The sequence below is a fragment of the Sinocyclocheilus anshuiensis genome, unplaced genomic scaffold (assembly GCF_001515605.1).
Source record: "Sinocyclocheilus anshuiensis isolate Anshui unplaced genomic scaffold, SAMN03320099.WGS_v1.1 scaffold482, whole genome shotgun sequence".
NCBI classification, from domain to species: Eukaryota; Metazoa; Chordata; class Actinopteri; order Cypriniformes; family Cyprinidae; genus Sinocyclocheilus; species Sinocyclocheilus anshuiensis.
Window position 1 is genome coordinate 835,431 of NW_015547676.1, and position 12,721 is coordinate 848,151.

The 12,721-nt window shown below is 34.4% G+C and overlaps 1 protein-coding gene across 2 annotated transcripts in view; it reads right to left on the minus strand.

Moving 5' to 3' along the window:
- rsrc1 (arginine/serine-rich coiled-coil 1) overlaps positions 1 to 12,721 on the minus strand; it is a 157,531-nt gene that overhangs the window by 22,219 nt on the left and 122,591 nt on the right. For both annotated transcript variants that reach the window (XM_016505530.1, XM_016505529.1), the window contains one exon: positions 7,728 to 7,790. In XM_016505530.1, coding sequence (XP_016361016.1) covers positions 7,728 to 7,790 — 63 coding nt within the window. The remainder of the gene's footprint in view (positions 1 to 7,727; positions 7,791 to 12,721) is intronic.

The following is a 12,721-nucleotide window of genomic DNA, read 5'->3' on the forward strand; positions in this document are numbered from 1 at the left end:
GACCGTTTTATGCCACTGAATATATAATCATAATGTAACAGCATAATAATGCAAGAAGGCCTACACACTTCCAAATGACAACAAACTTTACAGTTTTAAGAATATTTAGATCATGGAAATTAAGTATCAATATATTAGATACCTTAAAAAACCTGAATAAATAGTAAATAAACATTTTCTAACAAAAAGTGCAAAGTAACAAGTAGAAAACAAGAAAAATGCACAAAGAACTTGTATGGAGATTTTTCCATCTACAGATTTTTCCCTGACCTTCTTTTCTCTGTAAATTAAGGTTGCACACGATTGCTGAAAAACACAATCCCTACTTAGCAGTCAGATGTCCATATGCACAAAGGCACAGATCCCTAAACAACACCATATCTGCAGATGAAACTCTTTTTGTAGAAGCATTTTTTAAATTTGAACAAGCACCTCATTACTACACCACGTTATGTACAAGAACCTGCAAAAGACACAGGCGCAAGTGGAATGTACTAAACATGGTGACATACATTTTTAAGTAAATATAATGGGCGATATATTGCGTCACCATGTACATATATTGCGCGATAAGTCGATATATTGATTATTGCGACAGGCCTATGCATGTTCATTTGAGAATGAGGTTTCTAATATATGACTGGGCAGCAGTGATATTAGGGTGGGGCTCTGAGAAGCATCAATAAATGAACTGTGCATATTTTTAATAGAATATGGAAAGGAAAAAAAACAAACAAAACTGATTTCTATCATTTAAATGCCCAGTGCAGAAAATAGGTGTCAATCATCCATTCACTGAATCCAACTTTGACTTGAAACATGCACAGTTGTTTGTGAGCTGGATGTGAGGCTCCATGTGCATTTGGAGAAATATTCCAACTGCAGACACTGGCACACATGTCTAAATATTTAGTGTCAACAAGGGTGTATAAAGTACCTGAAAGCCATACTCAAGTAAAAGTACAGATATCTTACCAGAAAATGACTTTGGTAGAAGTTGAAGTCACCGTTTAGAATATTTCTTGAGTAAAAGTCTTGAGTAGTACACAGCTTGAGTAGCAAGATTGTGCTCAGTTTTAACTTTTTTTGACTTAATTTTTTTGGGTAAGAATAAGAAGCACTTCATCCGATACTTAATGTCTTTCATTCCAACGTAAGAAAACATTTCAGGAATCTGCAACTGAAATAGCATTTAGATGTATTTACACAGTTTATGTATCTCAGAGGGGACATGGATGCATTTAACCTGCAGTTACAGATGCTTAAATAATGTTTTGTTTTTAAACTAATACGTTGAATACTTATATTTGAAATGATTTTAAAACATGAAAAAATAGTCGAAATGTGAAATTAAAACCGCCAGTAGGTGGCAGCAAGTGACTGTTAGGTATAAAAAGCATTCAGCAGCATTTTTGCCATCTACAATTTAGAATGTCTTGAATTTTGAGTTTTAATAGACTAATAAATCATGTGCGTGCACTCTGTGTGTGTGATTGCATTTGGTGATATACTCGATAACGTCAGATCGCACATCATTACAACAACACTTACCATATTATCGCAGATATACTGTATATCGGACACTCCAGCCTCGACTTGAGTGGAAGATGAAATAATCCACGGTTGTGCGCGCAATTGTTTGCACACGAGCATGAGTCTTAACTTGCAAACGCCAGACCACTGATTCGTCGAACCTGCTTTCCTGCAGTCCGTGTTCTTCTGACTTCTGACTATTTTGTAGTAAGTAACGAATATGCTTCGGGGAAATGTATCGGAGTAAAAGTATACATTTTAATTATGAAAAGTACTGAAGTAACAGTAAAAGTTGGCTGAAATATAAAAACTCAAGTAAAGTACAGATACTCCCCAAAAAATACTTAAGTACTGTAACGAAGTATTATTACTTCGTTACATTACACCACTCAGCGTCAATACAGGTGAACAAAGGATTGCACAAAGTGCCATTTTTTCTTTACGTTAAACTCACTTGGGAGAAGAGGGAAGAGATCAGCCACCAAGGCTTTTCGAAAGAGAGAAAAAAAAAAACTTGAAATTTGCAGCGATAAAAAATCAATAAAACAGTAATTGCTTGGCATATGATTGCATGGGAAACAAATTATAAGGAGGAGGCTGATGTCCGGGCGGATTAGCTTTTTTGGGTTCAGTGGGCCGGTCGACGGAAAAGGTCTCCACGTGATAATTAAATCTTCTCACTCTGATTTTCTGCCAATTTTATTTCCCCTGGGTCTACAATACTAATTCACTGCTTATAAGCCAGGCATAACTAATCACTGAAGTAGAGAAAATGGCTGCTTTGAATGAGAGACACATTTTACTTCAAATATTACAGTTACATTGGGCTTGCAATGATGAACGATGTCAGAAATATACCTTGATAAATGCATTTTTAAACCTTTGACCTTTAGCGGTTTCTAGTAACACAATCTTGTTTTTCAGGCAGTTTCTGTAGCATTTTTGCATTTACATCCAATAACTAATAGCTGGTTTGCAAACTAATAACTAGTAAGTGTTCCTTAAAGGGAAATACAAAATCAAAAGGAACAGGAGTTTTTTTTTAGATGAGTGAATGCACTCGTACTGTAAGCAGACACTATGCTTCATATTAAGTGCCATTCAAGAGATTGGGTTCTTCAGCACACCGCAAACAATTACATTTTGTCAGACAAACGTTGACTGAACTACTGAATACAGAGAACGTGACAATACATAAAAAAGCCAACATTTAAAAAGCTCTATGCAGTGTTGTAGACTGTATTTTGTTGTAAATGTTTCTTCAGTGACGTTTTTTCCATTTGGACACTCAGAGGGTTTATGACTGCAACTGATGCTGGCAGATTACATGACAATGTTCAAATGGCGGATGTAGTGTATGCATGAATTTCACTCACACTACCCATTTGCATGCCATATAGAAAGTACTTTAAGGTTGCAAAACATATAGTACTTGCTCACAGTATGTGATTTTGGACAGTCAATGTCTTAATAGGTGAGTCACTGAGTTGTTCACACAGAGTTGTTCACACAGCTGATCTGGCGAATGAGTCATTGAATCATGGACTTAACTGATTCTATTGAAAACAGCAACTGAACAGCAGAACAATGGTTTTGACAATTTAAGTCTTGAAAGGTTTTGATCACTTTCAGCTGGTCTTGCTGGGATAAACCAGCTATAAACACAACATGACCTGGCTGAGAGACCATCGTAAGTTAAGACCAGCTTAGGCTGCTGGGAAATACTAGAGCTGTTTATAAACTGTTCTCACTGGTCTGTTATGCGCTAACCTTAATAAGCAATCAATGTGTAAAACTTTAAAGGTGTGCTGAACCAAACATCTACAATTTCAAGTTGGTTTGCTGAATTGATCAAGAGACTGATCAAGGACTGATGTTGACATTGTCCAGAACTCTACTTTGAAACCAAGGGCATTTCCAATCTTTTGAAGGCCACTGAATTACATAAAAGTGTCAATGAAGTAAACAGCTCAAGATGATACAAGCAAACTGCATTATAACAGAAATACCGTGTGGCGTCAAACCAACAAAGAGCCAGTTTTCCCCTGTGGATGAACCAAGTCCTTCTCAAACACTGTGTAGAAAAGCTCTAAGAGACAGGGAAGAGCGTCGCTTACCAGGTGGCGTATTTCAAAGCTGATCCTTTAAATACAAGCTGAAGTCATGACAATTAAATCATTTAGGCCGGCATGAGCCCCACTCAGCAGGCTCCAGTCCCAGGGTCAGCTGCCTGTAGACCCTCATTTACACAGCATTTGTATTCATGACGGGAGAGCGCTAAATATTTAACAACAGTCTTTCAGGAGATACTACTGTTGAGCTCACAGGTCAAATCATTCTGATTTCTAAAGAGATTACCTTACTCTAGATTTACCCATCTATATCTGACACAACAAAGCATGAGACAGCTATGCTGTTCTCTGTGACAAAAAATCTGGATATCGCAATGACAATAATAACATCTGAAATGCTATGAAATAATATTGCTCTGATATGTCCTTCTCTGAGGGAGTTATTCAGAAATATTTAAAGGTAATACTAAAGGTAATAATATGCATATGTCCTTTTACTATACACACAACTTTTTAAGCAATATCCCAAAATTCACATCATTTAAATCTTGGCAAATGGGAAAGTCTAAATTAACAAACCAATTCCACGCAACTTCCACCTAAAATAAAACTAATGAAGCAATAATTATCGTATTTATGCACCACTTACCAGACATTCCATAATAAATCAAGCCTCTAATTAAGTTTACAGAGGAGATTCAATAAAATTCAGCAAATGTATCTGATTAAACGCAGCTCTCTGTTGGTCACTGATCGTCCTCTGTCCTATTGACTGTCTGATTTTCTCTCATGCACACACAGGCTTGTTCAGCACTCCGGCAGACAGCTCTTGTGAATGACAACACAGCTTGTTAAACTGAGATTAGAAATTAATGGATACAGCGGGCAGTCTGCGTGTGTGTAGGGGCGTTAAATTCCATCTAAATGTTTAATGGTGGTATCATTCTCTAATACGGTCACACACAGAGAGGTACACACCTGTAAAGGTGACCCGCACGACACAGCATAATTAAGAAAAAGTCTTCCGCTTTTCCATGGTGAAAGAGCAAGCTGCTCTAATGATACGGGTTAAACGCTGTTAAACGGCTCATTAAAATATATGATCTGCATGAATACGGACAGAATGCAGGTCTGCGTCAGAGAAAACAGTTATAGACTGAAGTGCAAGGCAGTGACGGACTGAAAGAAATTCAACACTGATTTGAATCTGAGAAAAAAAATACTGTATAAGATAATTAAACTGAACAAAAGACAGTGATTAACTATGAAAAATAATAATTGTTAAAGTTAACATATTTAACACACCCCTGACCTGTATGTCACGTTAAATTGCATTGCATTGCTGTTGAACATGATACTTCAGACTTTTGATGTAGCCTATGGGAATGCTGTTATATGGCCTAAAATTCAAGATATGAGGAAAAACATGCCCCTGTATGAGTTTTTGTCTTATATTTCTATCATATGATAAAGTTTAACAATGTCACACGAGCAACAGTATTGCTTTTCCCCAAAATCTGCACGATTTCTAACGTGATATTGATTTTATACAACAGTTCAATAAAGAAATCCGTTTTTGCTCAATTTGGCAAAAGAAAATGGTTCCAATCACAAAGCCAAAGTAGAACTGTTGTGCGGTGTTTCGTTACTGAATGAATCAACATTTTTGACATGATTGAGTCAGTGATTCAGTGACTGATTCACAAAGAGTCACTTTCTTTGTTTCTGATTGAATCAGCTGTTTGAATAAATTGGTTGAATGAATGATTCAACAACTCATATTAAGACAGTGACTTACCGCCACCAACTGGCAGATTTAGTTTCATATTTAAAGTATCATTTCATTTTTTCTAAAACCATTTCATATTTCAATATTAATTTTTAAACCAATTAATGCCAATTTAAAAGTCATTAATCTCTCAGAATTATTTATGCAATTGTAATTAGACTGTAAATGCATTTTATGGCCACATTGTAGCCTTAAAAGTGAATGTGTAAGAAATATTTTTGTTGAATCCAAATATTTCTTTCTAAAGCTACTTGTTGTACTATTTGCCTATTCAATTCTTTTCTCATTTAAAACAAAATGACTATCTTTTAGGGGGTAATTTCTCAGCCCAAACTAATTTGCGATTAATTTGCTATTAATTCATTAATCAGCATATCATATAATTCAGTTTTTTTTTTTAATGAATCGCCATCGCAAATCAATTTCAAGAATTGAAAATCTGGAATGTGAGGGTGCAAAAAAATCTAAATATTGAGAAAATCATCTTTAAAGTTGTCCAAATGAAGTTCTTAGCAATGCATATTGCTAATCAAAAATTAAGTTTTGATATATTTACGGTAGGAAATTTACAAAATATCTTCATGGAACATGATCTTTACTTAATATCCGAATGATTTTTGGCATAAAAGAAAAATCAATAATTTTGACCCATACAATGTATTGTTGGCTATTGCTACAAATATACCCCAGCGACTTAAGACTGCTTTTGTGCTCCAGGGTCACATAAAGTCACAAATCTCAGCTGTCCAGCAGTATGCACTATGTTTTCTTCATCTCTTTTTGTTCATTGTTGTGAAGCTGAAGTCTCGTGAGGGATGTGTGAGCAGAGCCGGTTCATCATGAAGAACGGTGGCTCAGATGAGCGAGTGGAGATTAAATCCAGACCAAAACCTGCTCACCCTGTCACTTCCAGATCAGGAGGACTGAGATTGAGTTTTCGGTGGCAAAAGACACTTCCAAAAGACTGTAATTGTAACTATTTTTGTACATTGGTGAGGTGGTGTTAAGAGCCTTCCAGCACTAAGGCAGAAAGAATGCGTTACTTCATAAAACCGGAAGAGTTTAAGAGAGAAATAAAAGTGTTGCAGGAGGAGGAGAATTCAATTGCCTCCAAAGGGCGAGATTACAGCAGGAACTCGACTGCGAGCCACACGATGTAGTCTTGGAGTCTAGATCCATGAGAGAATGAGGGAATAATGCTGGAGATGAGCTGAAATTAGGAAATGATATGCCGATTTTCACGTTCTAATGAATTGAAGGTGAGAGGCCATGTAAGCAACCTGTTTAATTATCACTCAAGATCAACGCATTTTAAGAGTGATGCCAATATCATGCAGAAATGTCCTCAGTAATTTGACTTAATTGCTTCACGAGCAGCGCATGTCAAATGTTTAATGGGGAATGTCATGGGAATATGACAGTTACAAACATAAGGCCCATTCACACCACAAAACTGCTTTTGAAAAGTGTTTTATAAAATGGTCAGCTGCAAAGTGTAAAAAAAATAAATAAATCAAGCACATTCCAATAATTAACTTGGGTTGCATGGAACATATACAATACTCATCAAAAGTCTGGAAACATCATGATTTTTAAATGATTCTATTAGCTCACCAAGGCTGCATAAATTTGATTAAAAATACAGTAAAAACAGTAATATTGTGAAATATTATTAAAAAATAAAAACAGCTGTTTTCTATGTGAATATGTGTTAAACTGTAATTTATTTCTGTGATGCGCAACTGTATTTTCACGTGTCACATGATCTTCAGAAATCATTCTGATATGCTGATTTGCATATGATTTGCAGATGTGTTCACATTTACTGCTGTCTGGCAAAATTGTATTTGTATTATCAACAATAGACATTGGACCTATTGCGAAATCTGTGTAGGGAAATCTTTCACCCTCGTGTGAAATTTGTGATTGTGGGCAAAATCCAGTCAAACGATGGTAAATATGATCACATTTATACACAATGAGAATGAATAAACAAATAAGCAAATAAAAAACGAACGCTATAAATAATTGCCTTATATTATTCTGTATAATTTTATTACGGAAGCTTGTTTCCTCCACAGGATAAACATGTAAAAATGGCAATTTGTGACTTTTTAAGCTAACAGTTCAAACTTTAGTTTTTTCTTCAAGCAATAAAAAGAGTTTATATCTCACAATTCTGACTAGTTTTCTCAGAATTGCAATATATAAACTCAGAATTGTCAATAGAAAATTCAGAACATTTCAGAACTACAAGGAAAGACCCTGAATTGTGTGTTTACCTTTTTTAATTCCTTGGTGGAAACAGGCTTAAAAATCTTAGTTAGGCTCACCTTCCTCCTTTGTCTTGGCTTCTTTCATACTCTCCTTTGCTTTCAGTGCTTCATCGGTTTTAGCTGTAATAAGAAAAAAGCACAATGCAATATTAGTAATAAGTTATAAACAGCCCACTTAATATACGATTAAGAAGTCTTTTATGCTTTAATGCCTCTCTGCATATGTACACTTCTCCCAGTTTGCACATCTTAAGCACATACTTATCAAATAATTCTTCAGCGTGCTAATTAAAAGCCTGAGAGAAATCCTTACGCGGTGGAAACAGTTTGTGTACAAGTCTTATGGCAATTAATTTAGTCTGTTGACTTGCTTCTCTCCTGTCCTCCAAATAATGAAGACGTTAGCCGAGATGAAGACATATAGTGAGCAGTGAAGGGGGACTATCAATACAGCCTGTAAATTAATTATACCTCTGTTCCCGCACGTAATTTATTCTAAAGCGTTCGCGTCTCCCAGGAGCAATTTGCCTTTATTGCTGTTTCACTCGCTGATGAGAGGAGTCATGCAAAATTGAGTCCCTCATAACATTACCTTCTACGAGTTTCAACTTTCAAGTGAAAGGAGAGGGTAATCACGGTCATTAAGAGCAGCAGATTGTACAGTTTGCCGTGTTTAATCCAAATTCAAGTAGATAATGTGATCGTTTAAGTGCGGTTTGTTTGAGTGGACATTAGAAAAAGCCATGATGGTGAAATCTAACAACCTCTGTTTCTGTCTACCAATTTCATGAGAAATAATAACAACAACCATTTTAACAAATCACTTCAAATGAACTCTCTTTCACAATAGCGCTCCACAAGTCTTTTCAGCAGGCATATTTTACTCTTCTCCAAGCTCAGTTTGTCTCTCCGCTCATCAACAAAAGAAGTAAATGACCTTTTCAATGGTGAATGGAAATAGTGCTCACTTGACACTTTCACACTTTGCTCTGTGTGTGAATTTTCCTCTAATACTCCTGTGATGGTATTGCAGTCAGTGTGACTTATTAAAGACATAACTGGGTAAACATTTCAAGGAAAGGCCAACATGCAGTGTCTAACACTTTGGCCCAAAATCTTACTTAGGTGTTTAATCGGGTTGAATACACATCATTTTCATACTCATCTAACCATTCAGTAACCCCTCGTGCTCTGTGGATGGGTGCATTATCATCTCATATAGCATTGAACATTGCTATTAGAACAGAAAGGTTTTATTGCAGAAAAAGGTGAACACCCAGAACAATGTTGCATTGATTTGCAGTGACCCTTCCCTCTCAGGCACAGATGCCCACACTTTATGCACTTTAATATTTAGTGCCCACACTAAATATTCACTCTGTGTTAAAATTTCTATATAATTTAACAGCTCTCTGAGGTTGGTTAATGGTCAAGTGACATGCATGTAAAATATAAATTTTTTCAGTAAACGTTTTACTTTGTTTTCATTTTTACAATTATTTATATGCAAGGCTGCACACAACATGGCCAAAAAAAATATAATGCAATTATTTTGTTATATATGGTGACATCTCATATTGCTGCTGCTGAAGCCAACTTGCAGAGTCTTTAGATTTCATAATTATAAGAAATTTACAAAAGTGATTTAATGTCCATTGAAAGCACATTAAATCTAAGTAAAATGTCTACTTTTAAGGTTTCAAATAAGTTTTTGGAGAATAAAATGTCAAAATTTGGTTGAAATAATGTTACATTGTCATTCAGTGTAACGCAATATTTATGTAAAAATTCAAACAACACACTTATTCTGGCTTGTACATATTAAAATATATAAAACAATAAGGGAGCATTATATTTGATTGTGTTTTAAATGAATAAAAAATTATTACTGACAAATGGGCAAAACCTAGGATAGTGGCACATTTAAAAAATGTAAAATTACAACTAATTAGTATTTGAGGTGAAAGTAATTAGTCTTTTAATATGTCATAAATTGATTTTTGTTGTAAATATGCCTGACAAGATTGTTACACTGAATGATATTTTAGTGGCTGTCTTCTGTAAATCAGGGGAAAATGTATGATATTTATTTTTTGCTAAGAAAAACAAAAACAAAATTGCAATTAAATTAAACAGAATTTTTTTTGGGAAAAAACAACAACAATTTAAAGCAGTATTACACGAGTTTTCACAAATTTTCAAGTGACATGCATGTAAAATATAAATGTTTTCAGTAAATGTTTTACTTTGTTTTCATTTTTACAATAATTTATATACAAGGCTGCACACAACACGGCCAAAAAAATATAATGCAATTATTTTGTTATATATGGTGACATCTCATATTGCTGCTGCTGAAGCCAACTTGCAGTCTTTAAAATTGAAGATTTCATAATTATAAAAAATATTTTTATCTTAAATTCTTCATTTTCAAATGTTAAAACCTCAAACTTTTATTTTGATGGAACCCTGCAGGAAGCCTGCAGAGATTCTCTAATTAATCGTTTGACAGCACTAGTTTTTACAGATTTTTCTAAAATATTTTCACAGGAAAGGCTGTAAAATGACAATCTAAAAAGAAAAAGTAAATATATTAAAGACATATCAGTTATTCCTACCATTATTGTATTTCAGAAGGACAAACACAACATCACAAAAGTAGAAATCACCATAATTTTAAAACGGCAAAATAAACGTTTCAAAACTATTCAAAAATCTGAGTACACCTGCTCACTTTTCAGTATATTTACAGTACGCTTAAATTGTAACAGTTTGTCTTGCCTGATTTTCTTTTGTCTTTCCTGATCCTTTGATTATGTTTATTTATTTAAATTAGTCAGTACTGAAATAATCACATCATGACTAAAACTTATAATACATTTTTGGTAGTGAAGTGATTGCTTCAGTAGTGACTGTTCGATAAAGTAACGTTTTTAAGGTCCAAAAAATAAAAATATTCGCCTCATTGATATAACACCGCCGACTGAAGGAGGTTACCGGCTCCCGAAATGACATTAAGCGGACATGTGAGATAGGATATTGAATCAAGCGCGCGCCTGTGAAATCCGTCCGGGAGTGTCGAACTGAAGCCACGCTAAAGCAGGACAGATGAGCTGCTGCGGGGTGCGATGCTGTTGATTTGTGCTGGTCTGTTTGGCAAAGTTTGCATCCAAAGGAAGGAGTGCGATTGAGAACTTCAGTGCAGGAAAACGTGGAGTAAACGATACAAACACACTTGAATCACAACATCATAGTGCTGTGATGGAAGGAAAGCAAACAGAAAAAAGTGTGAAATGATGAAATATTGATCTAGAAACAACCCTCACCTTTTAGCCTCGTCAAATATTAAAATTAGCACATAGCAGAATAAACTTAACTCTAAACTCTTATCTCAGGATGAATGGCTGAGGGAAAACACTTTGTATATGGAGCATTCTAACTGGTTCAAATTTAGAGTTCCATTTTTTTTCCATGAAAAAAAGAATTAATGACATATCTAATAAAATAACACTCAGTTTTCATACTGCTATATGTTCCCTTTTCCACTATTTGTCACTAACAAAACATACATGCACAATTGTGTTCACTATGCACAGGATTATTATATTTATCTATTGTCTATCTATTTATCTATTATTTTCAGCCACCCTGTAAATATGTTTTTACTAGTGCTGTCAAACGATTAATCGCAATTAATCGCATCCAAAATATATTGTATATATAAATACAAACACATGCATGTATATAGTTAAGACAAATACGCTATGTTTATATATAAAATATATTTATATATAATATAAAATATAATAATATAAATATATAAATGTATATACATGTAAATATTTTCAAAATATATACTGTATGTGTGTGCATTTATATATATATATATAAATACATAATAAATAAACACAGTACACATACATATAGTATGTAAACAAAAACTTTTATTTTGGATGCGATTAATCGCGATTAATCGTTTGACAGCACTAGTTTTTACAGATTTTTCTAAAATATTTTCACAGGAAAGGCTGTAAAATGACAATCTAAAAAGAAAAAGTAAATATATTAAAGACATATCAGTTATTCCTACCATTATTGTATTTCAGAAGGACAAACACAACATCACAAAAGTAGAAATCACCATAATTTTAAAACGGCAAAATAAACGTTTCAAAACTATTCAAAAATCTGAGTACACCTGCTCACTTTTCAGTATATTTACAGTACGCTTAAATTGTAACAGTTTGTCTTGCCTGATTTTCTTTTGTCTTTCCTGATCCTTTGATTATGTTTATTTATTTAAATTAGTCAGTACTGAAATAATCACATCATGACTAAAACTTATAATACATTTTTGGTAGTGAAGTGATTGCTTCAGTAGTGACTGTTCGATAAAGTAACGTTTTTAAGGTCCAAAAAATAAAAATATTCGCCAGCACATGCCTGGCAAAATGTCTATTTAATTGCATAAAATATTGACAGCTCTATAGTTATATACTGGATTTTCCACTTTCTGGAGCACATTTACTGTACTTCAAAATGATGGCATCTAATCATAAATGCATAAATAGATAGAGCCAAAATAAAGCTTTGCCAATAAATAAAAGTGTGGGACAGCATTTTTACTACATTTCTTTTTAAATCATTATTACTTAATTATTTTAATTATTATTTTAAAATTTTTATTATTAAATTTTATTAGAATTTGGGGTACCACAAATTCTGCACAATGGTTCACATACACATCCAGAAATCATACAGCAAAGGAAAGATACAGTAACACACACAACGCCGCAGCATGCGTGAGAGGGATTTCACATCGATAAAAGACAAGAACACTCCAAGGACGCACAAGACTCGCATTGTCTCCCTCCTTAAAACAAACCCTTAAACCAAACGATCCCAAACCCGTGCAGAATCCTCATCTGCAGCCTTAGGCCTCTCAATAAAAGCACACAACAGCCATAATAATCCTCTGTGATTAATTACTCTGGCCATAATCTCTTACAGCGCTGCAGTGCAGGAGAGAAGGGCACGGAGGAGCAGCAAAA